We start from the raw sequence: 26251 nt of genomic DNA, 5'->3' as shown, positions 1-26251 counted from the left end.
TGTGTCCTAGTCACATCTGCATTGTGAATTAGACACATTTTCACCATTAAAGATGCCTGGCACTAGAAGAGTCTCACTGGACCAGGTGCGTCGAGAGTGGCTGTTTAACGCGACTACAGCAAAGACGAGTGAGTACACAACTGTAAATGGATGTATTGTTATGCTGTACAAAATACCATGCACTGGATCTCTGATTAAAAGCAAAGTGCAATGCAATTTTGCCCTTTTATCACAAGCAGCAAGAAAACAAAAAATAAACACATCCACAGTGGATGTTGGTGATGTACAGGGCCAGATTAAGAGGGGGCGACAGGGGGCCCCCACACACCTGATCCCAGACGGGGGATGCCGCTGATGTTCTGCATGCACGCACAATGAGTGTACACAGCGCTGAGCAGCTCCATAGTCCCCTCATCAGCGTTGCGTGACAGATCACAGATGAGGGGACTTGGGAGTTGCTCTGTGCTGTGTGCACTCACTGTTCACACAGAAGTTGAACACTGGTCCAGTAGGTGGCTACTCAGGTCCACTGGGCAGGTCGCTGTATTCTATATGTAGGGGCACTGTGGCGCATATTGGGGGGGGAATGGGACTTAGGGTGTCAATTTTATTGTAGGGGGCCCACATCTTAATTGCCCCAAGGTCCCCACAAGCCTTAGTCTTGACCATCGCGACCATCATTTTGGCCGCTCGCTATAGCTGTGGGTGGTCACCCACAGCTATGCGAGCGGCCAGGAGGCCGCTCCAAAAAGTAGGAGGGACGGCCCTGATTCAGAGCAAGCACTCTGTCAGAGCGTCCGGCTCTGAATCAGGGCCTAAGTCCTGAAGTTGCCAGAAAGTGGACAATGCTCCTGCCCTGTGCTGATGAGTTGCACTCCTCTACTTTCCCTATTCCAAAATGACACTTTCCCTCTAAACATTATGTTAATAGATACATAACATTGTGGCCAGAAAACATAAATACACCATTTTTTAATTCAGTAAAAACAGCTCTATAAAATGAGAGATTTTGTTTAAACATTAATTCCAGATAAAACTAAACTGTCTTCCTTGTATATTTGAGACACTGATCATGATTCAGAGATGTACACAATCCCAATGGTGCGCACATCTCTGATGGTGGGTGAACTGACCTGATCTGTGCATGTGCAGAACAGATCCTGCGTGGTCACACACAGTGCCCCCAAGCCCGCAGCAAGATTGAAATGCTGTGGGCGTTTGGGGACGGGGTAGCGCTGCCTGCGTTTCCAGAAAACCGGAGCATCGCAAGTGAGCTTACTTGGATGGCCGATGCTGCAAATATTGTTACCAATGGTCACAATGTTGATCCTATCTTGCAGGCATTATTGTATTTTTCCACAGCAGCTGCTATGCACATACGTACACCTCTAATTCATGCCCACTGTTCCATTGGAAGCTATGACTGAATACTTCTACTGTGCAGAATAGTTTTTCTTTGTTGTACTGAACAAGTGAAATTAAACCTATATAATTAATAAAATTGAAGTATTTACACTTTAATTATTTTATATTACTATTACATTTAGCTTTTTCATCTTCTTGTTCATTGCATCATTATATTTCAGTTTCCCTGTGTTAATTGTGTAAGAATTTAATTGTGTTAGAATTTTTACTAATGTAGTGTTACAAGTAAAGGTGATAAAATGTGCTCATACAGTATTGTTCTGTTTGTGTAGTTCAGGATTTCTGTTCAGCCATTTGTCATCCATGTATAAGCTCTGTGTAAAATTGGTTGTACATTAAATATAATAGGATATTTTCATTGCCAGTGTAAATCATGCCACTTCAAAACTGGTTGAAAACTTTGATAAATGTATACTTTATACCTAGCTTTGATAAAGTGCTTAAAAAATTGTATATAGTTGGTCGTTGAGAGGGCTTGCCAAAAAACAAAACAATAATATGTTAAAACTAAGAAATGAAGCGAGAAGATGGTAAAATACAGCTTTAGCCAGCTGCATACATGTGGCACAAGATAAGTAGTATCCAATAACCTTGTTCAATGGCATTTTTATGTTTAAGGTGCTTAATGCTGTACATTATTTAAAAGTTCAGCCGTAGATGTAGCTTACATTGGCCACGATTCAATTCAATGCGATGATGAATAGCCCCGGGAGGAAGCTCCCGAAGCTGTTCAATTCAACGCGATGTTTGGTCGGACTAAAGGATTTCTTCTCGCACCCCCCTGGGGATGTGAGGTGAAATGCGACAAAGGTGCAGGCCGCACGGCTGTTTGCCGGCTTAGAGCGGCGCTAACAGCCACGTAGCCGCCACTTTAGTCAGAGCATGCTGGTTAAACCCAGGTTAATTTGCGAGAACCGGCATTCTCTGACTTAACAACGCGCTGAATTGAATAGCTCCAGGAGCTCCCTACCTGGGCTATTCAACATCAGATTGAATTGACGAGCGGCTTGTATATCTGATTTCTTTACATTTAATGTTAACCACCAAACCACTGATAAGTTTTCATTATTATACTATGGCTAACTGCATGGTTTGCTGTCTAGTCATTGAAAATCTAGGACATTGCTTTGTAAATATGTGGTCACAGTTTACATTGACTGACTCATACTCCCATTAATAAATAATTTCATTTTAAATGAATTAATTGGTAACATCTGTGGTTTGAGTAGAAGTAACAGTCAGTCTCAGTTACTTGCAATAAAAATGTGGCTGAACAGCAGAGAACTGTAAGTGATTGACTGGTACATACATGTAGATCACAGATGTTGTTCTGTGTACTAAAATAATTTAATAACAGTGTTCCCCTTCTCCATGACCTCAACCAGTCCAATAAAGACAGAAGAAAAGTTTAATTTCCATTTGGATTATGACAGATCAATAAAGAAGTAATATAAGAAAAATAATTATGTAATAAAACAATTAAATAATTGTAATAAAAAAAATGTAGTAGTGGTGCCTTGGGTTGGTGGTTCAGTACCAATTAAAATTATTTTTAGTCAGTGTAATAGGCAAAACCAGTGCTAATGGCTGCCAATCAAAATATATAGACAATTTCAAAAAGAAAGCAAGCATATCTACCAGCCGACTGTCTTTGCGGTATAGCTCATCACCAGCGGTCCAGATAGTACATCAATAAAGCAGCCAGGAACCCCAGCAGCCTTCAAAATGGTCCCACCAGGTGCGTTTCCACAGCCGTCGGTCAGTGTTAACACATACTCCACTTAATGCGTTTCGAACCTGAGCGGTTCTTCATCAGTTTGGTAAATACTCTTGATGCCATGCACTAGTTGCAGATGAAAGACCGTTCCTTTTTGACTATTGACTGCCTTTTAAGTATGTGGGCCTACTGGTCATTAAATCATTTTACTTAGGGAGTTCCTCTGTATCAGTCCGCTTCATGTATGAGGGTTTTTTATTTTATTTTATCCATATGGATTACATTGAATCAAGAAAAGAAAAGAATACAGGTATTTATCGGAATACTGAACTACAGAAAATATTATGGAACACAATTTAAATATGAGCGATTAGAATATATTTAATTATTCAATGGAGGCACACTGATTTACTTATGAATGGGAGCACTTTTAGATATTTATCCATTTATGGTGGCACTACTAAATATTTATTTTTCAATGGTACTCTTTTAGATATTTGTCCATCAATGGGGACTGTCACATACAGCTTTACCTGAACCTGTGCGCTGTGTGTGCGTGACTAAGGATTAATCACTGCAAAACCACCTCTTTTGTCTAAAAATGGTTAATATCCCTCTTTAAATATATCTCACTTCCAAGATTTGTATTGCTTTGGGGCAGATTTAATTAGCCGCAGGCAGCTAGCATTGTGAATTTATCTTCCTATTATGTGTTGCGGTAGGCAGATTCTGCTCACACTGCATAAGTTTAACACAAAATTCAATTACACATCTGTGACGTAATCTCAGAGAAACTTCTTCCTCATCCACCATGACAAAAGGGGCAAAGATCTTCCACTCGCTGTGACCAAACAAAGAAGACTACGGGAGTCCAACCGCAGGTTCAGACACATCGATGTGTGAGCTTCACAATAACCAGCATAGCGTTGCCACGTCTACCTAGAAAAACAGAGGCAGTCTCAGTACTTTTCAATCAACACTCATATTTACAGTATACATTAGACACTATTAGATATTTGTCCACTACTGGGAGCACTACACTACTGGGAGTACTATTATATATTTACATTATACAGTATTTGTATGCACTAGATATTTATCCACTAATGGGGGCACTTGTCTACAAATGGGGGCACTATTAGATATTTATCCACTAATGGAGGAACTTTAATATTTTATCTAGTTATGGGGGCACTATTAGATACTTATCCAATATTGGAGGGACTATTAGATATTTATCCACCAATGGGGGAACTGTTAGCTTTTTATCCACTATTCGGTTCACTTTTAGATATAATTTTATTATGAAGATTTATTTAGTAATGGAGGCACTTTTTTATTTATTATTTACTATACAGTTTAACAGAATTTACTTTTTCTTTGGTACAGAATAAATATCCAGGACCCGCACCTAGAGATGCTTGACCCAATGCTGGCCAGTCCGCTCCAGGAAAATAGTGAATTATGTTAAACTGTATTGTAAATAATACATAAAATACAGTGCTTCCATTATTAAATAAATCTTCATTGCTAAAGTGATATCTAATAGCGAACTGAATAATCGATAAATATCTAATTCATTTAGAGCACTCGGCATGATGCAGAGTAGCACTGGGATTTTACACTATTCAGGATGAAATCAAATGCTTCCCAAAAATGGTCAGGAAACGCTTAAAAATGTTAAGTCCATAGACTTACTATTTTTAATTTAGGTTTAACTGCTTTAATTTGTAATAATGTGAAGTTTATGAAGAGAAAAGTTGTATGTTTACCCATAATGTAATGTTGTTTTTTTCTAGTTTTTAATAGCTAAAGCACATGCATTACATCTTGACCTTACACTATGAGGTTTTCAGTTTCTTCTAGAATTTTTGATGATTCCTATGAGTATCTTTATAATGCCAAGGTTGCCTTATAAACAGAGCATTTGTTCCTTTATTCTACTGGCCTGTTAATAGAGGCCAATGCTTTATTTTCAGAATAATAAGAGGTATTCTGTGATACATAGCAATGCAAAAGTGCCAGAGAACAAATGCACTGTGTTTTGCAAACTTAGAAATGTCAGTGTGTAAATGCTTTTGAAATGACATGGCACTGAGTGGGATGATTTAGCTTGACCTGTTTAAGGCTACAAGCAAAATACATTTTATTTCTGTAATTATTATGAACAGTTGTGTGTGTGTTTGGGTTTTCCTTGTCCCTCTAGCATTAGTGGGTCAAAAAGAGAGGGAAAAAAAATTGTATAATGTGGACAGTTAGAGAAATAAACCAGCGTTGTTTAACCATTGTTATGCAGTACTGCTTTTTCTGCAGTAATCTAAAATAAACTTGTTTACTAATTTAAACTTAATTGGATGTTATGTGGACATACACTAAATGGCCAAAAGTATATGGACACACAAATATCCCACCCATATGTACTTGTTGAACATATAATTCCAAAACAATGTGCATTGCTATGGAGCTGGTCCCCACTACTATAACAGCCTCCACTCTTCTGTGAATGCTTTCCACTATATTTTGTAAAATGGCTGCAGCAATTTGCATCCATTCACCCACAGCATTACTGAGGCTGGACACTGACGTTGCGTAATAATGCGTGGCTCGAATTCTGCGTTCCAATTCATCCTAAATATGTTACATTTTTTCTTCTCACATGTGGCCTTTGCAGGCAGTGATGCGGGGGTGAATCCCATCAGCATGGCCCTACCTGGCCTCCCCTCCCTCCTACTTCACTAGGAAGTAGATAGAATGGGGGAGAGAGGCCTGCTGTTCCAAGAGTCACCGTCATTTGTGAGTATACCAGACGTTGTAAGCACACAATTCCCTAAAATGTCATTGTATGCTGTAGCATTAAGATTTTAGTTCACTGGAAATAAGGTGGCAAGTGTCACACACTGTACTTTCTGGTGACCTTACCTAGGTCTGGTGCTCTGTGTTTCATCTTTTATGTCCTCGGTTACATGACTGCAGTTACTGGTGGCCTTTTTCCTTATTCATTTAGCAATGTATTTAAACCTGCTTACTGCTCGTAGGGTGCAGGATCTTTATCGTCAGTTAGTCTAGCTACTTTGGTTCCTCGAGTTTTGTTCCTGTTCCTCATGCCTTTTTCTCGCCGTTCCTCTTCTCTTGCTGGTGCCTGGGTTGCTGCAGTTCTTCTCAGTTCCTTGTACCTGGTACTGTTTTTCCTGGTGTTAGCACTCACTTAGAATTTGAATTTGATGGCAGATAAGAACCACTTGGCTCATCTAGTCTGCCCCATTTTTAAACATATTGTTACCTCAACCCTTTTTGATCCTTACTTCTTCTGAAGGATATCCTTATGTCTATCCCATGCATGTTTAAATTGCTCTACTGTCTTAGCCTCTACCACCTCTGATGGGAGGCTATTCCACTTGTCCACTACCCTTTTCACTTGTCCACTACTCTTTCACTTGATGCCCTGTTTGATAGTCTTCCATTTCTGATCTCCCGGTATGCCTCTTTTATACCAGTTCATACCTGCCTGACATGCCTGGTACTCACAAACTGTGTGGTATTAGCTGTGAAATCCATCCCTGACAAAAAAAACATTGCAATAGACTCCACCTCTGTAGTGTGTAGCATTAAAGTGGACTAACTATATTGGATTTGTTGTAACTTTATGAGTTCCATTATTTCTCCTCCAGTAAACTTTACAGTTGGCAGTATACATTCAGGCAAGAAATGTTCTCCTGGCATCTGCCAAAATCAAATTCATTACACTGAGTTGTTGCTACAGCGAATGCATCCCCATTACATCTGAGTCCAATTGCAATGTGCCATCACTGAACTCTTTGGTTCAACCCATTTTTCTGCTATTATTTGATTACGGAAATTGCAAATAGTGTTGTTGAACTAGGTAGATAATTTGTTTGATATGTCATGATGTTTCCAATGCAGTTTTTCTATTTTCCTGCTGGAAATTTGCAATATTTAACTTTCATCTTTCTACAATTCAGTCTCCTGGTGCAGCTGGTTTTTACAGATGTGTCCTTACATACCTTGCTCTTAGTGTGACACACATTCAATAGAGTGGTGTGAGATGGTGTGCTCCATTAAGGACAACATCAAGTGCTAAGAATTATTGTTTATATAGCATATTTTCTCAAAGCAATACATGTATTCAGATGGGCACTACCAATGCACTATACTTAAATACTGTAGCTCTCAATTGTGGAAATAGCAAAGAAGGCAAAAATGACAACAACATTTTTTTAAAATACATAAAATTAACAAAAAAGTAGCAGACCAACAGCAAAACATTAGCAGAGTATCAGCAAATAAAAATATTAACAAATATTTATTAATTTTAGTTTCTCACGTATGTCATTATGTCATAGGTGATTGCATTACTGTATATGTACGACAACATGTCTTTCCACTTTCTGCATTTAGTCTTACGGATATACAACTACGGTATATTGTCTAGTCTTAATTTTCTTTGATACTTTTTTTTCTAATATTCTGCAAATTTTCAGCTATTTTTGTGAATATTCGCAAACAGGAATGTTTTGTGAGAGCTCGAAGATTAACAGCATCCTAAACACTGCAAAGGTTCAAATGGGGAGAAAATTTAAATAAAAGTTCCCTCCTTATTGTTACTGTTGCTTTGACTCAGGAAGGAGCAAGTATTGATGATCTCATCACACTGGGAACTTGATGATGTCATTAAACCCCACCCCTTCCAGGTGAAAAAGTGCATGCATTTTTACATGCCTGGAAGGAGAAAATACTTCTTATCTACCCCATCCTGGCACCCATATACTCAGGGTTACTCTTGTTGACCTTTATTTGAAAGAGGAGTGTCCCCTTTTTAAAATGATGTGATGTCTTAAGGGTTATTATCTTGTGACTACCTGAGAAATATTAGTACAGATGGCAGATGGGAGAAGGCACAATCTTGCACATTTTGGCACACACTTGTGGCCACACTCATTTAAAAGAAGTGTCCCCTCTTTCAAACAATGTGGGAGTCTGACTGTGAACAAGCCTGCCAGTGAAACGCGCTTCGGTAATTGTGGACTCCCGTTGTGCGCACACTGGGGTCCCTCAGACATTTCCACTTCTGTCTTTTTACTGATATTTGGTACATTTAAACCTTTATGTATTTTTTTCACTACACTCTCATTGGCTAGTGAGGATTTCCTCACCAAGACTTCTTACTCCCATAGCCGAAAGTAGATGCAGTTGTAACTCCTGTATGTACATCTGGGGTCTCTTATTGATCATTCACTGCCTATTTGGCACATGATTAAAGGCAAGTCCTCTTTGTACTCAAGGGTGTTAATTTTTCATCTCCAGATAACATTCACAAAGATTGCCTTATGTTAAGCTATTTAACTATTTAGGTTGTATGTCATAGAGCTGAAATCCTATTTACACTGAAGTGCTAAAAGTCATGGAATAGATGCCTAGTATCGTGTAGAACACCCTCTATCCCGGTCAAGTGCAGCGACTCATCATGGAATTGATTGCACAAGTGGGCAATAGACCTCTGAAGAGATGTTGACCTATGCCATCTGGATAGCTTCCCTGAGCTTCCTGATATTTGTAGGTACAGGATCTTGTTTGCGAATGGACCTCTCCACCATGTGCCATAAATTGTTGATTGGATTCATGTTGAGTGAACATGGTGGCTACACCATTCATCAGAACTCTCCAGAATGCTCCTCGAACCATTTCTGCACAATTTGGGACAGATGACAGAGTGCATTATCTTGCTGGAATATTCCGTTGTCATGGTTGTATAAAACGGAATGCAAATGGTCATCAAGTAATTCAACGTAGAGGTTACTGGTCAATGATGTGTTCAGGCAGACCAGCAGACCCAACCCATGCCACATGAACACACCCCACTCTATTATGGAACCACCACCAGCCTGCACGGTGCCTTGTTGACAACTGGGGTCCATGGCCTTATGGGGTCTGCACCACAGCCAAACCCTACTATCAGCCCAAAACTACTGGAACCGTGACTCATTGGACCATGCCACATGTTGCCAGTCCTCCACGGTCCAATTAGTGACATCACAAGCCCAGACAAGGCGCTGTCCTGTGTTGTATTGTTAACAGGGGCACTCTGGTGGGTCTTCTGCTACCATATCCAATGGCCCTTACAGCCAGTCGGAAGGAAGATCTACACAGAGGTAGGGGAAGTTAGGGCAAGTAGTGTCTGGTCCATTTCAGTCATGGACTATGTTTGCAGCTAAGATCACTACTCCCATTGCTTACCCTCGCTTCCATACTGAATCAAAAAAGACTATAAACATTAAACCTTATAATGGTGTATGCGTATCAGTGATTCTATGAATGTTTATTATGCTATGTTTTAGTGTTTGTTTTTCACTACAGTATATCTTTTTATACTGAGCTGTTTAGTTACAAGTGCAGGAAACTATTACAGGTTGAGTCTCCCATAACCAAACAACAGAAATTATTCGAGTTTCCTGCGCTCCCGGACTGCAGCCTAGTTCACATTCTGGACCACCACACCATCAAATATACAGAAATAGAAATTGGAGTGATTCCAATGGCACTGTCCTTTTGTGGGGATCCCGTCTAGATGTGGCTTGAATTACACTAACCCCATAAAGAAAGAGACTATTAGTCACACATAGTCTATATTTTATCATGCATAGGTGGAAACAATCCTGTCTGCTCACCTAAACACAAGGGATACGTTCCTTGAAAGGTATCTTTTAAAATCTTGTAGTCAAACATGTTATATCAACATAGATGGCTGCCCTATTAGGACCACGCACACCTGAAAAGAAATATAGGCGTTCCTCAAAAGGTTTCTTTGGACTTCAGTACAGGAAAAATTCACCAAACAAGTAGATATTCTCCATGTATTTTATTCCAAAAAGGCAAATTTAAAAGGATTACAAATAATCCAAAAAGCAACAATCGAGTATTACTCCTAAAACAGCAACACTACACCATATAGAGGTATACTCTCAGTCACAAATATTGCATCTCACCCGGAATGAGTAGCAAAAACGACTGGTCCAAAAGGTATGGGAATATAAAAAGCAATCTCCAGATCCTGTAGTGTTCCCCTTTCTAGCACCAACGCGTTTCCGACCTCCTGGGTCCTTCCTCAGGGCGTAAGGGGTTCACTCCATAGAATAATATTTATACCCTAGCCATACCACAAGGGCAGGACTGGGTTCAAAGCAAACAGTAAGATATGGAACAACAAGCCCATAATAAAACATGGCTCCTAATGACAAAAAAACTATAAAAAAACCTATCTATAGTAATAAATACCTTACGGCATTGCACTCATAAGTAATCACTACATCATAAAAAACAAACCGCACACAATACACAATAATGTTTACACATCCGTGTTCCAGTCCAGATTTAATGAATACCACAAATAGTGGTTAGGATTCCTCCCATCATGGTTGGATCTGCATACCAAGTGGCTCGCGGCAGTCTCCCGTCACGTGTGCCGCTGGAACGCACATCGTGCATCATGTGACATCTGTTTCCGGTTATGATGTAACGCCAATATCCGTTGGACCTCTAGTGATCCTAAGCGGCCTTTTTGGGTAGGTCCATTATATTGATTCATGATCGGCCTCTAGCGTTTTGGTAGCAGCCATTGTGGATTGGTCTGTTACTACATATTGTAGCCGCTCAGTCCCCAGTAATGATGAGTACATAGAAAGCTAAAACATCAATCAATAAACAGAACGCGAAGTCCATTAAAAGGAGCAATGAATAAAATAAAATAGGCAATAAATAAGATAAAAATAGTAATGAATAAGATAAAATAAAAAATTCATAGAAACCATTTGGTTTCAAAATCGGCGTTGAGGCCTCTAGGTATCAATGTTTTTAGTGTATATATCATTTGCATCTCAACTTTAGCCAACCTAATGTCCCTATCATTCATTCTCCAGTTGGGTTTTATCAATTTAATACCACAAAAGGAGACTAACTCAGTTATCTTACATGCATGTGTGTTTTTAAAGTGAAGGGAAACATTGTGTGTTTCTAATCCCTTTTTGATATTTCTCACATGCTTCGCGAGTCTCTCCTTTATTGTTCTAGTGGTTTTACCCACGTATTGACTCCCGCAAGAGCATTCCAATAAATACACACAGTATTTAGAATTACAAGTTATAAAATCATCTATAATAAATGACCTATTCGTTTGAGTCGATTTATAATGAGTAATTTTGCTCTCATTGCTTTTACAAACTTTACGTATACTACACATACCACACCTATAAAAACCCTTTGATTTAACGTTATTCATATTCATTGGAGTATTAATGGCACTTCTTACTACATTATCCCTGATGTTACGAGCCTTTCTATACACAAACCTAGGTCGTGTCTCAATATGCTTTTCTAACAAAGGATCTTTAGTGAGGATTTTCCAATGCCTACTAATAATGGTTTCTAACTCTTTTATATTGGTTATTATACTTGGTTATAAAGGGAATCCCCATTTTTCTGGTAGTCTTATATGGTTTAGTTTTAAAAATAGCTTCCTTTCTATCCAGATCCTCACCCTTTTTTCTTGCTAAATCAACCAATTCAACGTTATAACCTTTAGATACAAATGTCCTCTAAGTGTCTCTGATTGCTGTTTATACATCTCCATGTCCGTACAGTTATGTCTTATACGTTGGAATTTGCTGCTGGGGATGCTCTTTAACCAATTATAATGAATGAATTACAGTCGGTAGATTTGACAAAATTCATAGTCTTTAATTGTTCCCCATCAACATATATTGTGAGATCCAGGAAATCCACCTTCTCTAGGCTGCTATTGAAAGTTAGATTGATATTATATTCATTATTATTAAGATATATACTGAAAGAATCCAAAGACGCTTGATCTCCACTCCAAATGAAAAAGACGTCGTCTATATATCGTCGCCAGGTCACCAGGCTGGCTCCGAATGGGTGTCCACTCCACACAGAGTGTGCCTCCCACCATGTCATAAATAAATTGGCATAGCTCGGTGCCAACTTGGTGCCCATGGCTGTGCCCTCCAGTTGTAAATAGAACGTATTGTCATACCAAAAAAAGTTATTATAAAGAATCATCTCAATGCCTTCCACTATAAAATTCTTACAGTCTTCTGATACATCTTCCTTATTTAGAAAGAATCTAAATGCTTCTATACCTAGTTGGTGACTAATAATCGTATATAAGGACGTAACGTCCGCAGTAACTAATAAATATCCTGTTTTCCAATCTATATCAGTAAGTTCTTTAAGAATGGAGACTGTATCCTTCAAATAGGAGAGTCCTCTGTACCATGGGCTGTAAGAGATGATCCAAATAATGGGAAAGGTTCGACAAAACTGAATTTGTTCCCGCTACAATAAGTCGTCCTGGGTTTTTTTCCCTGTTCTTATGTATTTTTGGTAGGATATACAGCACAGGTATAGATGGTGTGTCAATCTGAATATATTCCTGAACAGTCTCAGTGATGATGTTCTTCGATGTATAGAGTTTTAAAAACACCTCTAGTTTTTTAATAATTGTATTGGTGGGATTTCCTCTCAATTTTTTTATAAGTTGAGCCGTCAGACAATTGTCTGATAATCTCAGCATTATACTCCTCTATATCACTACACTTCCCCTTTATCAGCGGGTTTGATAATGATCTGTTTATTTTCTCTAAGGGTTTTTATAGCATTTCTCTCTTCCTTTGTGATATTCATATTTCTAATCGGTTTAAATTCAGCTTTCTCTAGATCTCCTTTCACTAGATGCTTGAACGATTCAATGAAGCAACCTTTTTTGTGGGTGGGATTTATGGGGTTGGTGTAATTCAAGCCACATCTAGACGGGATCCCCACAAAAGGACAGCGCCATTGGAATCGCTCCTATTTCTATTTCTCCCATAACCAAAATGCTTGGGACCAGGGGTATTTTGGATAACGGAATATTCCGTATTTTGGAATAATTGCATACCATAATGATATAGCTTGGGAATAGGACCCAAATATACACACAGAATGCATTTATGTGTTATATACACCTTATACACACAGCCTGCAGGTAATTTTATACAATATTTTCAATAATTTTGTGGCTCAAACAAAGTTTGTGTATAGAAATTAAATTCATTTATGTTTCATATACAACTTATACACACAGCCTGAAGGTAATTGTATGCAATATTTTTAATAATTTGTGCCTTAGAAAAAGTTTGTGTACATTGAACCAGCAGAAATCAAAGGTTTCATTATTTGAGTCATGCCAAACAAATTCTGTATTTCGGAATATTTGGATATGGGAGACTCAACCTGTATATACAGTACTAATACTGCCATATCCCATGAAACCTAAAGAACACCGTACTGACCTGCTGGATATGTGTCTGGTACCTCCTGCATTAATTGTAGATGTTATTTGAGCCAGTGTTGCTTGTCTGTTACCACGGACAATTCTGGCCAGACACCACTGGTCACGATCATTAAGCACCCATGGTCGGCCACTGCGCAATCCATGGTGGGTGGTAATGCATTCCATGAGGTATTCTCGGTACACATGTTAGATGATATGTTTCAGGCGCTCTCATTAGCCATTCACTATAGTGTGGTACATAGTTAATAGAAGAAGCATATCACGTCTATGACATGTTTGCCTCTTCAATCTTCCAATTTCTGTCTGTGATTGAGGCCAATAAATTGCCATTAATAGAATATTGTTGCAATTTCTTTATGTGGTTGTGTGCAGAGGCCTATGACCAGAATCCTGTTCCATTACCATATATTGAAGTGTAATATTTTTTCTCTATCTATAGCATGGGAGGCTGCCGTGAATGGTTTGTTAGTTTTTAGTTTGTTACAGCATTGTGCAAAACAATTGAATCCTTAGTGCAGCGAAGAATCTTGCATATTTCAATGTTGTTTTTTAAATCCTCGAATTTAAAGTGGAATTTTCATGACGCACAACTCATTAAATAAATCACATGTTTTTACTAGTGTTTGTGAGCAGAGGGTTGGGGATGGGACCTATTAGTTTCAGTGACCCAATACCCACTTTCAGCTGCACATGTGTCTTTTAGACACTGCCTGCCTTATTCGCTCATGTTAACTGCAACGGAACTGAATGCAGCAGGTCAATGTAGGACACCTCAACCAATCACATTTGAAATGTGGCGTCACTTTCTTCTTAACGTCAGAGGGCAACTACTGTTATGCTGCCTGCCTGCAGGGACTTCTTCACCTATAGTGATTGACATTGCTTTTCAGTGTAAAACTGTTGCATTTGTCAGCTCAAAGTTTAATCTATTTTATTCTTTTGGGAATGTAAAGCTTGTTTTTTTTTTTTCATCAAAGTTTACTCTGTCAATTTGTAATTCTAAAGTAGTAACACTTTAGCAATTTGCATTAAATGTCCTCTGTCCATGACCCCTGTGGAATGGAACAGATATTTTTAAACCTTAGTTCATAAGATCTGACCAAAAGTCATTTGCACAGTAATGATTTTGCTCAGGCACCCATGGGTGTAAGTACTGTCTACAGTACACCCACAAGATGAGCTCAGTAGGACAAAGAAAGTAAATTACAAGATGTTACCCTTGCAGGTTTGCAATGTTATGTGCTGCATAGAATATGTTCAAGTGCTATTGGCTCAGATTTCAGTTTGTATCTTTACTGCTTTACTCTGGCACCATCTTGTGGCCAAGTACTATGTTTGTTATATAGTATCCAATAATTTGTTATAGGATACGTACACAGCAGAGATAAAAACAATATATTATGCATTCCAAAGTGAAAATGATTAAGCAAGCAACATAATTATTAAACTGGTGATATTAATCAGCACACACTTAAAGCTTTGCAAGTATCTACGTCAGTTTTCAAGTTTAACATTTCCAAAGGAAAACTGGAACTGAATAGGAAAAAACAGTTGTTTTTGTTTCATATACTACTTGTTGTTGTTTTTTATTATTATTATTATTATTATTATTATTATTATTATTATTATTATAGCTGAGGGGAATGAGCTTATATCCTAAGAGTTGAGGGGAACAATTGATGCATAAAGTAGTAAAACCGCAAATGTAACTGGTTGCGGAGAAAGTGTTTTTGTTATTGTAAAGCAAACACATTTTCAAACACAAATGGTTAAACAGCGATTGGTGCACATACTGGAGGTGTGGTATATGATTGGAAGAGGAGTGGCTTACATTATTTTGTGCTGACTGGGCATACTTGTGGTTATCTGCCAGTTTGGAGTAGTCGCATGTCCTATATTATTCTTTGTCACCCTGGTTACCATTGAGCACGCAGTCAGGACAATTGTTTCACATACAGACATTGTGGCGGCAACTACTACCGTCATTGAGACTGTGGAGATAACCACATGAGGAACAATGACAGAAACAGGACAGTTGCAGGGGTCCAGTTGAATTGCGCTGGTATTTCATTAGACCTTCAAAACAGCCCCATTCTTGGTATGACGACTCCTTAGTGCCATCATGTAATTCCCCACAGATATTCCACAAAATATATTATGTATGAGTAGATTATTATGTGGCAGGTAGGGCATAGAGCATCTGTAAAGTGCAGCTGTACACATGCCTTTGTCTATCAAGCTTCATATCAGTCCTTCCATTTGTAGTTAATAATGCAGTAATTCAATCAAATAGTTAAAGTAAATGAAATATGGTAAAATCAGGTTACTGAGACCATCAGTAGTGTAAAATGGAATGGGTGTGAATGTGTATGTTTTTTTTTTTTTTTAATATAAACAAAAATTTGGGTCAGTATAAATCCAGTTTTGGGAGCAATTCCTGGCTTCTAATCATATTGTGTATAGAATAGATATATTTTGATATATCATTGTCTGTAGATTTTTTGAGGTCAATGTTACAAAAAAAAGTAACCTAAAAAATTGAAGGAAACACTAATATAACTACAGTTTATTTGTAAAAATTGTTATTTTAACATCTTGATAGGTTTGAGATTACAAAAATTTCGGGAATAGATTTTTATTTCTTTTTTAAGTGCATTATATTATATATCATACTCAGATCATAACCACACTTTTTATCTTTCTCTGTGTAGCTGCTGTTATATGAAAGAACCTGGCTGAACCGATGGAAAACAACAGTCTTACATGAAGGGGAAGGGAATATAACCAACATAAAATGGAGAGGGAATCTCATTGCATGGGCCAATAATATGGTAAGATGCTTAAGTGGACCAATATGCTATTTAGCAATCTGGTTGGTTTCGCTGCTACAGATGTGTCCTCATGCACCAAATGGAGTGAAACAACTGTTGCAACTTAGGCGCTTCGCCACTCACAGCTATTCCCGTGTTTGAGTACTTTTTCTTTAATCTTGCACTTTAATTCACAACAGTGTACTAAGTACTTTGGATTACTATTTTTTGTTGCAAAGTACTTAGTACCCTATTTGTAAATTAAATTGCAAAATTCTGAAAAAAGTACACAATTTGGATAAAAAAGGCAAAAGCCAGACATTTTGTACAAGTGGCTCATGCCACACATTATGCTTAATCTGCTCATTTGTACCAATTCCCTTTTTTATAACTGTCTCCTTCAACAGTGCATACAATGTAATAACATACCAAACACCTCCACATGCAGCATAAAGAACTCACATCTCCACATACACCCTAAATGACTTACCTCCACATGCAGCCTAATGGACTCACAGCTCCATATGCAGCTCTAAGAGCTCACACCTCCACATCCAGCCTAAATGACTCTCACCTCCACGTGCAGCCTAAAGGACTCACACCTCTACATCCAGCCTAAAGGACTCAATTCTCCACATCCAGCCTATAGGACTGTCACCTCCACATCCAGCCTAAAGGACTCACACCTTCAGCCTAAAGGACTCAATTCTCTACACCCAGCCTATAGGACTGTCACCTCCACATACAGCCTAAATGACTCTCACCTCCACATGCAGCCTAAAGGACTCTCACCTCCACATCCAGCCTAAAGGACTCAAGTCTCTACATCCAGCCTATAGGACTGTCATCTCCACATCCAGCCTAAAGGACTCAATTCTCCACATACAGCCTAAAGGACTCTCACCTCCACATCCAGCCTAAAGGACTCAATTCTCCACATACAGCCTATAGGACTGTCACCTCCACATGCAGCCTAAAGGACTCTCACCTCCACATCCAGCCTAAAGGACTCAATTCTCCACATCCAGCCCATAGGACTGTCACCTCCACATCCAGTCTAAAGGACTCTCACCTCCACATGCACCCTAAAGGACTCGCATATGAAGCCTGAAGGACACACGCCACCACATACAGCCTTAATGACATATGCTTCCACATTCAGCCTTAATGATATATGCTTCCACATTCAGCCTTAAGGACATATGCCACCACATGAACACACACATTATATGTTTTGTAGGTATGCAAATACAGAAACAACCACCCTGAACTGCCTCTTTGTCCATTTCCCTTTTTCAGCAGTCCAACATTTTCTATTCTTTTTTGCCAACATCTCCCCTACCATATATCCAGTATTTCATTGTTCTTCCTTGCCCAGCAATCAGCAATATTTCCATCCTAGCTGGCAATTATTAACCTCAGCTTCTTTAGTATTTTATTCTTAATACCCCCAAAACAAAAACGTTACCAGTGTTGGCATAAACTGATACAGTTGTCAAATAATTCTTAGTGGTCAGTGTCAACCCATTTTGGCTGAAACTTACATCTGATAATTCCCTGTTATCTACATATGGAAAATTTCCCTTATATCTGACACATACATACTCCTTCCTGACGATGACAGACATTTCCTATAATGAATAAATACTTCCCAGCATCAAGTCCTGGCAGACAATCTAACCCAATTTTTAACCCCCCTGCTCCAAATTCTACACGACTACTAGTGTAGTACACATCATCCCACTTCTGCAGTCACAATTGCCTAGTGACTGCAGAGATGAGACGACGCGTGTCAGTGTTTGCATGTGCCCCTGCTGTCTGTCGATCTGATAAAACAGCAGAAGCTACTTCAACTACTGAAGCCACTACAGTTTCAGTTGGATAGAAAAAGAATTATATCTGAAGAGAAACAAAGTACATTACACTCCCGTTGTTGCCGAAGGCTGCAGAAAGCCATAGAAGAAACAGTTGATAATAGAATATTGCTCCTTTGACATACACAGTCCTTTTAAATGTGTAGTAAGTGGGATTCCTTTGTAAAGGATGTGGATCATTATTACAGTTTGACCCATTGTGTCCTTACATGACTAACTACTAAATGCATCTTTGTAACCATCATCTGTCCTAGGATGTGGAGAGTGATAAAGAAGAAACTATCACAATGTTTTATTGTATTCCATGTCCTTTAATATGTCCAATTGTGACAGAGATGCATGTAGAAGCTTGGAATAAAATTGCTTTGGTTTTGTGATTTATTTTCTATTTACATTTCATACAGCCAAACTAAGCAGGCTGTTATTTAAGTGTCAGCTTGTGTAGTTCAGTCTGAATAAATATAGTTATAATGGACCATGGCTTTTTGATCATTGGCAGTACCTTTTGTCATGGCTTCAATCACATAAACAGCACCAGAGCATTATGATGAATAATGACTTATACATGCTTGACCCTCTTTCTATGAATAATTTAGTCTTGATTGCCCTAGTGGCAGGTGAAAACTTTGTAATATTGTTACAAATACAGAACATTTGTTGTAGGTTGATTATGTGCCAATTCGTGTTATATGTGTATATCAAAGAGATGTTATGACTTTAGACTATGCTAAGGCATGCCGCCTGCGACCCTTTACTATATGTTGGATCCGGACTGGATACCTAGGAGGGCACCGGCTATTGGTATTATATCTGGAAGGGAGTGCTGCTCACCTGCATTGTGGAGATATATATATATATATATATATATATTTTAATAGTTAAAATGTCATCCTCTATGCTTTCTGACTATTGTAATAACTCATGACTGTCATCAAAGTTATAGAAACTTCTTAAAAATAGCTTAATGACTGCCAGATATGGATAAAACCACTATTAGCACAGTATTTGTCTGGTATGTTATTTTTGTCTCTAATATGTTTTTGTGTGTCCAATGGATCACAACCTGTTTAAGCTCACTGAATTCTTTTCAGTGGCTGTCTGAACATTTTAATCCATTATCTTTAAAATGAACCCTCTGCATAACTCCACCACTTAAATTTTTTTATATGATGCTATAGGTTAAAATTTCTAAGTAAAGATCATTATTTAATGTCTATATCCTGCTTTGTTGTTCAAAGTGCATCTTCCCTCTCTGAGGCAAGTCTAGCTTTTCACATAAACAGGAGAGAATTTGTACATACATATTTTGGCAAGAATTATTCACATTGCATGGTTAAAAATAATACAGTAAAAGTTAAAATGTATTAAGTACAAGTGTGACGTGTGTGCAGCATCGGGGGACAGACAGCAGCATACAGCTGGCCTGTGCCGGGCGTCACATTAGAGGAGGATGTTCCAGGTCTGAAGTACAGATGTGTCTTCACTCATATTTGCTGCAGTCGCGCTAAACAGCCCCTCATGGCGCACCTCGTTCCGTGAGAGTCTGCTAGCACTGTCTTTATTGCATATTTTTTCCCGGAAATGCATCTAAGTCGCAATGCGATGTGACTAGGACGCACCAGCAGACTGTGCTGATTAATTTTATATGCAACACTTGTATAGGCCTATCTAAGTCTCGGGGTACCGCTACTCTTTTCTTGCTGTGTGTATATATATATATATATATATATATATATATGTAAATTGAAGTTGGACTTACTAAACTATCAACACACTCTGTATGTCTGTTTGTTTATATTTATATATATAATATATATATATATATATATATATATAAAACATACAAACAGAATACTTTAATTCTATTTTTTATGACATTATCCCCTGGATATGAGGTTGTTTATTGCTCCTGTGATGTGCACCGACAGTGACTAAAGCATACTTTTCTGGTATTACCATAATAGTGGGAGTATCCAGATGCACTCTAGGCATTTCTATAGTTGCATATGCTGGAAACAAAACAATGGAATAAACAATATTACTATGTGTAAGAAAATTTTCCATACTTGATAAACTGAGTTTTTTTGGTAAATTTCTAGTGATCTGGTAGCAGTCATGGTATGATGTTAAAAAAAATTATTATACTCTGAAAGCAAAATGTGCACCTTTTGTATTTATACAATAAAATGTGAAATCTTAACTAAAACATTTACATTGGAAAAAATATAAGAATGCTTTTGGGGTGTGTTTTAGAATTTGTCTGTTCTGCATAAGATTTGTAAGCTTGTCTTGTTTTTTAACCCATATTTTTTACTTACACCATCTCCATCTCTCCTGAAAAAATTGGGATATACTAGGTAGTTCTAAAGCTACTTTATTTTAACTTCTAGCAAACGTATATTTTGTGTGGTCCTAAAGATATGACATATCCTTGGTCATCAAGGTCTTAAGCATGGCCCTAGCACTCGCATGTTTACAAGAGTCTGGAGTACCAGTCCATTTAGAAGTAGATTTTATGAGGAAGGAGAGGGGATCACCTGTTAATTTTGTTTACTTGTATTTGCTTAATTGAATGTTGTGCTTATTTAGATGGGAACTGTTTGCTTAAGGATGTATGTACCGCTATAAGATTGTAATGACAATGTTGTATTGCTGTACATATAGAACACCAAAAATCTATCAGAACCTTTTCTATGTACTTCTGCACTGCTCATACATGTTACCCTTTTATGCTAAAAAAAAGAAGAAGAAAAAAAGGTTATTTACCAAATGTTGTGTTTCCTTTATAGGGAATAAAGATATTTGACATAATCACAAAACAACGGATTACTAATGTACCCAGAGATGACACCAGTCTGCGCCCAGACATGTATCCATGTAGCCTCTTCTGGAAAGATAGTTTAACACTTATAGTTGGATGGGGGAAATCTGTTAAGGTACTTGTGCTCAATCTTTAATCCTACCCAAGTGACATTATTTTCTATATAAAGCATTAGGGCTTTTATGCAATTTCAACCCTGCCTTTAGTTACACATTTTTATAACAAGTGATGGAGTATTTCTACCCACTCCATAGGGATGCAATCCAGTAATGGTTCCAGAAGACTTAAATGAGGTAATACTGAGCCTGCTAATATATTGTTACTTATTGCAGATATGTTCTGTGAAAGAGCGACATGCCAGTGAAATAAGGGACCTACCGAACCGATATGTTGAGATTGGTAATAATTAACTTTTCTTTTAATAATAAAGTGCATACTAATTACTAACCAATATATAAGTGTATGTATGTATGTATGTGTGTGTATATATATATATATATATATATATATATATATATATATATATAGATATATATATATATGTATATATATATATATTGTGATGGATGTCCGGCACTCCAAAAGAATTAATACAACAACTGGCCCAGGTGCCTGTCCTGAGGTACTCTCAAATATAGCCAAAGAACTGTGGGACGGCACTCTGGAATAAGTAATAACTCACAATACCACCTGTGGTTGTCAACGTTTCAGAGCTCTCTGCTCTTTTATCAAGAAAATATCATGAGAGAGCTCTGAAACGTTGACAACCACAGGTGGTATTGTGATTTATTACTTATTCCGGAGTGCCGTCCCACAGTTCTTTGGCTATATATATATATATATATATATATACTAGGGATGTGCAGGCTCGGATAGGTTCGAGTTTGCACGTGGAGTTCGGATTTTTCCCTCCAAAAAAACGGAACTCAGAACGAGGCAAAACGTCATCTTACATGGACGAACATCATCATTCCTGGACAAAAGACCAGGAATGATGATGTTCGTCCATGTAAGATGACGTTTTGCCTCGTTCTGAGTTCCGTTTTTTTGGAGGGAAAAATCCGAACCCCACGTGCAAACTCGAACCTATCCGAGCCTGCACATCCCTAATATATACACACAGTCAGGTGCATAAATATTGGGACATTGATAGAATTTTCATATTTTGGCCTCTATTCACTACCACAATGGCTTTGAAATGAAACAAACAAGATGTGCTTTAACTGCAGACTTTCAGATTTAATTTGAGGGTAATTACATCCAAATCAGGTGAACGGTATAGGAATTACAACGGTTTCTATATGTGCCTCCCACTTTTTGAGGGGCCAAAAGTAATGGGACAAACTAAACAATCCTAAATCTAACTTTCACTTTTTAATACTTTGTTGCAAATCCTTTGCAGACAATTACAGCCTGAAGTCTGGAACACATAGACATCACCAGATGCTGGGTTTCATCCCTGGTGATGCTCTGCCAGCCCTCTACTGCAAATGTCTTCAGTTCCTGCTTGTTCTTGGGGCATTTTCCCTTCAGTTTTGTCTTCATCAAGTGAAATACATGCTCAATCGGATTCAGGTCAGGGGATTGACTTGGCAATTGCATAACATTCCACTTTTTAGCCTTAAAAAACTCTTTGGTTGCTTTTGCAGTATGCTTCGGGTCATTGTCCATCTGCACTGAGAAGCGCCGTCCAATGAGTTCTGAAGCATTTGACTGAATATGAGCATATAATATTGCCCAAAACACTTCAGAATTCATTCTGCTGCTTTTGCCAGCAGTCACATCATCAATAAATACAAGGGAACCAGTTCCATTGGCAGCCATTCATGCCCACGCCATGACACTACCACCACCATGCTTCACTGATGAGGTGGTATGTTTTGGATCATGAGCAGTTCCTTTCCTTCTCCATACTCTTCTCTTCCCATCACTCTGGTACAAGTTGATCTTTGTCTCATCTGTCCATAGGATGTTGTTCCAGAACTGTAATGGCTTTTTTAGATATTGTTTGGCAAACTCTAATCTGGTCTTCCTGTTTTTGTGGCTTACCTATGGTTTACATCTTGTGGTGAACCCTCTATATTCACTCTTGTGAAGTCTTCTCTTGATTGTTGACTTTGACACATATACACCTACCTCCTGGAAAGTGTTCTTGATTTGGCCAACTGTTGTGAAGGGGTTTTTCTTCACTAGGGAAATAATTCTTCTGTCATCCACCACAGTTGTTTTCCGTGGTCTTCCGGGTCTTTTGGTGTTGCTGAGCTCTCCAGTGCATTCTTTCTTTTTAAGAATGTTCCAAACAGTTGATTTGGCAACACCTAATGTTTTTGCTATCTCTCTGATGGGTTTGTTTTGATTTTTCAGCCTAATGATGGCTTGCTTCACTGATAGTGACAGCTCTTTGGATCTCATATTGAGAGTTGACAGCAACTGATTCCAAATGCAAATGTCACACCTAGAATCAACTCCAGACCTTTTACCTGCTTAATTGATAATGAAATAACCAGGGAATAGCCCACACCTGTCCATGAAATAGCTTTTGAGTTGATAGTCCCATTACTTTTGGCCCCTTAAAAAGTGGGAGGCACATATAGAAACCGTTGTAATTCCTACACCGTTCACCTGATTTGGATGTAATTACCCTCAAATTAAATCTGAAAGTCTGCAGTTAAAGCACATCTTGTTTGTTTCATTTCAAAGCCACTGTGGTGGTGAATAGAGGCCAAAATATGAAAATTCTGTCAATGTCCCAATATTTATGCACCTGACTGTATGTATATATATATATATATATATATATTTGTAGGTACCATATAATCTGTGATATATATATATATAACAGTCCAAGGTTCTTGGCACTATCACCAAAACAAAAAGTAAAATACAGGTGCCTTCCTCAACTGCATATAGATTATAGGTAGAGATAACAGGCGGCACTCAGATGGTTAACAGAAAAAATGACAAAATGACACGGAAAACTCCGCAAGTCTTTGTCAACGTTTCAGTTCCACATACAGAATTTTCATCAGGACATAATTATGGACGTTATGTCCTGATGAAAATTCTATATGTGGAATTGAAATGTTGACAAAGACTTACGGAGTTTTCCGTGTCATTTTTCCTGTTAACCATCTGAGTGCTGCCTGTCATCTCTACCTATAATATATATATATATATATATATATATTTATATCTCAGATAGCTGATGCTCTCACTTTCAATACAAAATAACAAAACAAATTATTTTATCTAGAACTATGTACAGCTTCTTAAGCTTATAAAGCCTGCATTTTTATTGTTTTGCTGTTTTTATATGTAAAACTATTTTAAATTCTTACACAATGCAGTTAGGATATTAGTAGAGCCCTGCTGAGACAATGTAAGGATTTCATTCAAGCGCTTGCTTTTCACATTCTTTTGTAGATCAAACCTTGTTCCAAGCCTGTAAGCAATATGTGGAAAGCGAGACAAATTCGCAGTTTGTGAAATAGTGTGTTCGAAAGCTTTTCCCAGCAATATTGCCTGGGGATGAATGATATTCGAGCAGATTCGGCTCAGATGTCTGCACTTTTAAACTGATGAAAAGGAATGGTGTGGAATGTTCAGCCATTTCCTACATGAACGTCGTCATGCTGTAATGCTGTGTGTAATGACCACTGTGGTGTGTTTCAGTGAAGACAGCAGGACTTGATTGAGTTAATGCTGGTGAATAGTTCCAGCTAATTCATACATTAACTCAGAGATGGAACCTGTTTCTTTCCAACTGTTGTGTAACTGTACACCTTAGCGCAGTTTAGCAGATTCTGGCTAGTAGGGCATGCTGGGACTTGTAATTCCACAGCAGCTGGAGAACCATAGAATGTCTACACAACATTTCTTGTCTTCTATTTTCTCCCTTGTTTTATAAATTTTCTTTTATTCTCTATTTAGTGTCACAGTTTGATACAGAATTCTTCATTAGTGGAATTGCTCCTCTCTGCGATCAGTTTGTGATGCTGTTCTTTGTAAAGGAGACTTCTGATAAAGCGGTAAATATAACTACTTATAACGTAAAAGGACTTTCCAGCTTACTGAGCTTACTATTATTTTAAAACACAAAATATGAATGTTAAACAGGACGTTCTGTGCAAAGTGATGAGCAGAGATTATTGTATTAAATGTACAGGGTTAATGATATTCTATACAATTTATACAAGAACAACATACTGTTAAATTATATTTGTCACCCAGAAAGTTTGCATCATTTATTATTGTTTTGTGAGTACTGCTATAGTAATTAACATGGCAGTATTTTCCAATTTGTGAACAAGTTTCAAAGATTACACCCTAACTGCAACTGTGTAAATTGTCCAATTATGCTGCTTCAAAACACTGATAAGTTTGTGCAGTATGTCTGTAATGCAGAGGTTTCCACAGAAATGAAAACAAAAAAAATTAAGAAAGTTTTTCCTATAACTAGACAATGTACAATATGATACTTAAAAACAAAGATGTACTAATTTTATTATGTAAAAATTAATATATTTTGTAAATATACAAAATATAACATTCAGGCGCTCACAATGGGTGATGATAGCTGACAATTTGATATCAATATAAAATGTTATAATGTAAATTAAAATAGCTGCTCCTAATATGGAATATATCTGTAATTCCCACCTAATACAAATTATAGAAAAATCTGAACATACCGTCAATTATTATATTTGATAACACTAGTGTCAAGTGTTGGTATCAACTTATACAGACTCGACAGACAAAGAGCGCTAATGTATCCAAAATATAACCATTTATTAACATCATATGTATAAAAATACACATGTGTATACATATAACATAATTGAAAAATGTAAAAAGACATAAAATAAATATAGACACACCAAAAAATGTAAAACCAATATTGTAAAAAATATGAATTGGCTTAAATGTATACAAAAACCAAAAGAAATTCACCCCTGCAGTGGGTGTTTCTTACAGAAAAAAATGGTTAGTCTTTTGAATAGCCAAACCTGCTCCAGCTCCACACAGCACTGAACAAAGAATCCGTCCTTAATCTCATACAGATGGAAGTGTTGGTATGTTTTTGGCTCGGATCTTTACAGATGTAATTCTGTCCACTTAAAGCATTTGGTCTTCATGTATGGTATGAAATTAATTCATACAGTAATATGGACTATAGTTTTAAGCGTATTGTAATAGCAGACAGTCTGTTTTTAATACAAGTGGCAGACTTTGTTTATC

At 37.7% G+C, this 26251-nt stretch overlaps 1 protein-coding gene across 1 annotated transcript in view; it reads left to right on the top strand.

Moving 5' to 3' along the window:
• Positions 1 to 26251, top strand: part of VPS41 (VPS41 subunit of HOPS complex) — a 307161-nt gene that overhangs the window by 131599 nt on the left and 149311 nt on the right. Inside the window, exons 8-11 of the mRNA XM_088478142.1 lie at positions 16217 to 16336; positions 20979 to 21125; positions 21343 to 21409; positions 24941 to 25038. Of these exons, the coding sequence (XP_088334268.1) occupies positions 16217 to 16336; positions 20979 to 21125; positions 21343 to 21409; positions 24941 to 25038 (432 nt within the window). The remainder of the gene's footprint in view (positions 1 to 16216; positions 16337 to 20978; positions 21126 to 21342; positions 21410 to 24940; positions 25039 to 26251) is intronic.

The sequence above is a fragment of the Taudactylus pleione genome, unplaced genomic scaffold (genome assembly GCF_031769625.1).
Source record: "Taudactylus pleione unplaced genomic scaffold, aTauple2 ptg000208l, whole genome shotgun sequence".
In the NCBI taxonomy this organism is placed as follows: domain Eukaryota; kingdom Metazoa; phylum Chordata; class Amphibia; order Anura; family Myobatrachidae; genus Taudactylus; species Taudactylus pleione.
The sequence above is the reverse complement of the archived record's forward strand: the minus strand, read 5'-3'. Positions and strand labels throughout refer to the sequence as shown.